The sequence below is a fragment of the Octopus bimaculoides genome, chromosome 13, assembly GCF_001194135.2.
Source record: "Octopus bimaculoides isolate UCB-OBI-ISO-001 chromosome 13, ASM119413v2, whole genome shotgun sequence".
NCBI classification, from domain to species: Eukaryota; Metazoa; Mollusca; class Cephalopoda; order Octopoda; family Octopodidae; genus Octopus; species Octopus bimaculoides.
The window spans coordinates 60,192,991-60,196,169 of NC_068993.1; the positions used below are offsets into that span (position 1 = coordinate 60,192,991).

The 3,179-nt window shown below is 33.3% G+C and overlaps 1 protein-coding gene across 3 annotated transcripts in view; it reads right to left on the reverse strand.

The window, feature by feature from the left end:
- LOC106867210 (POU domain, class 4, transcription factor 3) overlaps positions 1–3,179 on the reverse strand; it is a 284,336-nt gene that overhangs the window by 191,207 nt on the left and 89,950 nt on the right. For all 3 annotated transcript variants that reach the window (XM_052972524.1, XM_052972525.1, XM_052972521.1), the window contains exon 3: positions 774–830. In XM_052972524.1, coding sequence (XP_052828484.1) covers positions 774–830 — 57 coding nt within the window. The remainder of the gene's footprint in view (positions 1–773; positions 831–3,179) is intronic.

Sequence of the window (3,179 nt, forward strand, 5' to 3'; positions counted from 1 at the left end):
ATATATATATATATAATTTTACGGCAGGCTTCTTTCGGTTTCCGTCTACCAAATCCACTCAGAAGGATTTGGTCGGCCCGAGGCTATAGTGGAAGATACTTCCCCAAAGTGCCACGCACTGGGACTGAACCTAGAACCATGTGGCTGAGAAGCAAGAGAGGTCAATATACAGCATGATAGATTTAAATTTAGCGTTTAAATATGGAGAAAGGAGAAATAAATTGAATGGTATAATAAATAAGCGATCCAATTGGTCAAAACCACTTTATATCATTCCCAAATTATCAAAAATCGAACATAAATATATATTAAAATAATAGGGCATCAAATGGTAAAATCCAACCGTATAAAATATACACATATACATGAATGAAAGGTGATAAAACCTAAAAGTTTAATAGGAGTGAAGTTGAATGAAGAAAAATATATGGAATAAATTAATGCATAAAAAGGGCGACTAAAAATTGAAGGCAATGGAGCTAAAATAATATAAATATATAAAAATCTAAGAATATAAGTATGAAAAAATAAAGTGTAAGGTAACCAGAACAGAGTCCATTTAAGCCTATCTCTACAATTACGATCGTTTCAAAGGATGCTGTTTCACATCGTTAATGTACAATCCATTTAGGAAATGCAACGGCATATATATTTATATATGTCCATTCTAAGTTGATATTTACAATGATGTGATTGTGGCGAACAGCACTGCCACCACATCAGTACCTTAAACATCTAAACAAAAAAACTGAAGAATGAAATCGAACACTTACGTTTCGTTTTACTCGGAGGACGTCATCATTACACATGTTTCGGCTATCGTTCCAATCCTATAATAATAATAATGATAATAATAATAATGATAATCATAATAATAATAATAATAATAATAATAATAATAATAATAATAATGATAATAATAATGATGATGATGATGATGATTTCTTTATTAACCACAAGAGTTTACACTAAGAGAAGTATTACGGACAGCACATGACAAAACAAAGAATGTTTGTGTGTGTAGGAGTGTGTGTTGTGAGGGTTTTGCGTGAAACAAGACTAACAAAATTATCAAAAAAAAAAAAATAATAATAATAATAAAAGAATGAAAGAAATCAATAATATGTATTCTTCAATATTTACTTATTTTTGAAGTGTGTTTTGTTTTAAACTGATGACGTAAACGGACATTGCATCTTAAGAAAAGGCATTGACTCCGACGCTCTACCGATTTCGCCAAGCCAATGCTGTGATAATAAATATAAATAAGCGATGGCCATTCCTATAATCGTTGCACAATTATAATCTTTTATAATATTTCGTTGTTTATTCGTAGAAATACAGTCTGAAGAACATTCACAAGACAAATGCATTATATTCTATTGTCGCAAAAATAAAAATGGATAACATTATAATTGCTTATTATTTTTTTAACTCTTGATAATTACTTCAATTTTTTTTATTTTATTTCATAAAGACATGCAAAGACTTGTTTATTGAACGAAATCTCGTTCTCTCGGTAACTTGCGGCTAGGATAAGATATGTGATTCCGTGTAGAACTGAAAATTCAGCTGCAGACGGTACTTTCAGAAATTAAGATTTGTATCACAGTCATTTAACGTAAAGCTTGTAGCTGTGTTTGGAAATTTACAACTTGGAGAATGAAACAATTTGAAGAAAAAGATTCTTTCATTTCTACTTTCCATAGATTGATTTAACCATATGCAGCAGAAAAGTTGTACAAAATATAATACACAAGTTTTATAGTGAACCTGTGTACGTAGCAAGAATAAATTGTCAGATTTTCCCAGAACAAGGTTACAGAGTTTTTGAGGATGAAGTGTCGTTGATTCCTTAACTCCGGGAAGAAGAAAAATCTAAGTTATTCTCGTTGGAATTTGAAGTACGAATGTAAAAGATGATAACTGAATATTAGAGAATTAAATGAAACTATGCGTCTATGAGGGTTTCTAGTTATAGCACAAAATTTTTTATGTTTTGAGGGGGTTTTAGGGAGGTAAATCAGCAAAGAATTCGAAGACAGATTACAAAATAAATAAATAAATAAATAATAAAAAGCATAATGAATGAGAACATTTTTATGAGATTTTATAATGATTCCAGGGTTAGAATATTTTCCAATTGAACCTCCATCCTTTCCACCGTCTCCAGGATTGTAATTGTCCTGAGAACTGCATCTTCCTATTCTCTGTTGTTTCTGTTGCTTCCTACACTAGTCTCATTTCTGAGCGATTCCGATTCTTTTCGGCCAAAAGTACTTCAATGACCTTTACTGCCACATGTTAAGGGGTTGCCCTACATACAACTTCGGAACTATTTGAAAGACACAGAGAGAGGGAGTAGTGTGTGTGTGTGTGTGTGTGTGTGTGTGTGTGTGTGAGAGAGAGAGAGAGAGAGAGAGAGAGAGAGAGGTAGACAAACAGACTGACCGAGAAAGAGAGAGACAAGAAGAAGAAGAAGAAGAAGAAGAAGAAGAAGAAGAAGAAGAAGAAGAAGAAGAAGAAGAAGAAGAAGAAGAAGAAGAAGAAGAAGAAGAAGAAAAAGAAGAGGGAAATTAGGCAGCTTGCATTAAATACTCAAATAGTCTGTTGAGATTTCCGTAAATCACTATAAGCAGTGGGAATGCTGGGATATTTGTTGTTGATCTAAAATCGAAATTTCGAGGGTTTTATTTTCCCTCCCAATTCTAATATTCAATTTTTATACATAAAAATGACTTCAGGAAGAGACCTGTGCAAAATTACCGATTCATTAAGCCAGCGTTTTGTTTTTATATCTGATGATGTCAACGAATGAATCTGGAAATAGTTGAATCGACCCGATTTAGCAGTCAAATCGCCCTTATATGATATCCGGCCGCCTAAAAGATGGGGAGATACTTTAAGATGATGTAGACTGGGTAGCATTTATGCCTTAAAAAAGATGGGTCTTTTACTGGTTTCAGTCATTTGACTGCGGCCATGCTGGAGCACCGCCTTTAGTCGAGAAAATCGACCCCAGGACTTATTCTTTGTAAGCCTAGTATTTATTCTATCGGTGTCTTTTGCCGAACCGGGGACATAATAAGCACACCAGCATCGGTTGTCAAGCAATGCTAGGGGGACAAACACGGACACACAAACACACACACATACATATATATATATATATATATATA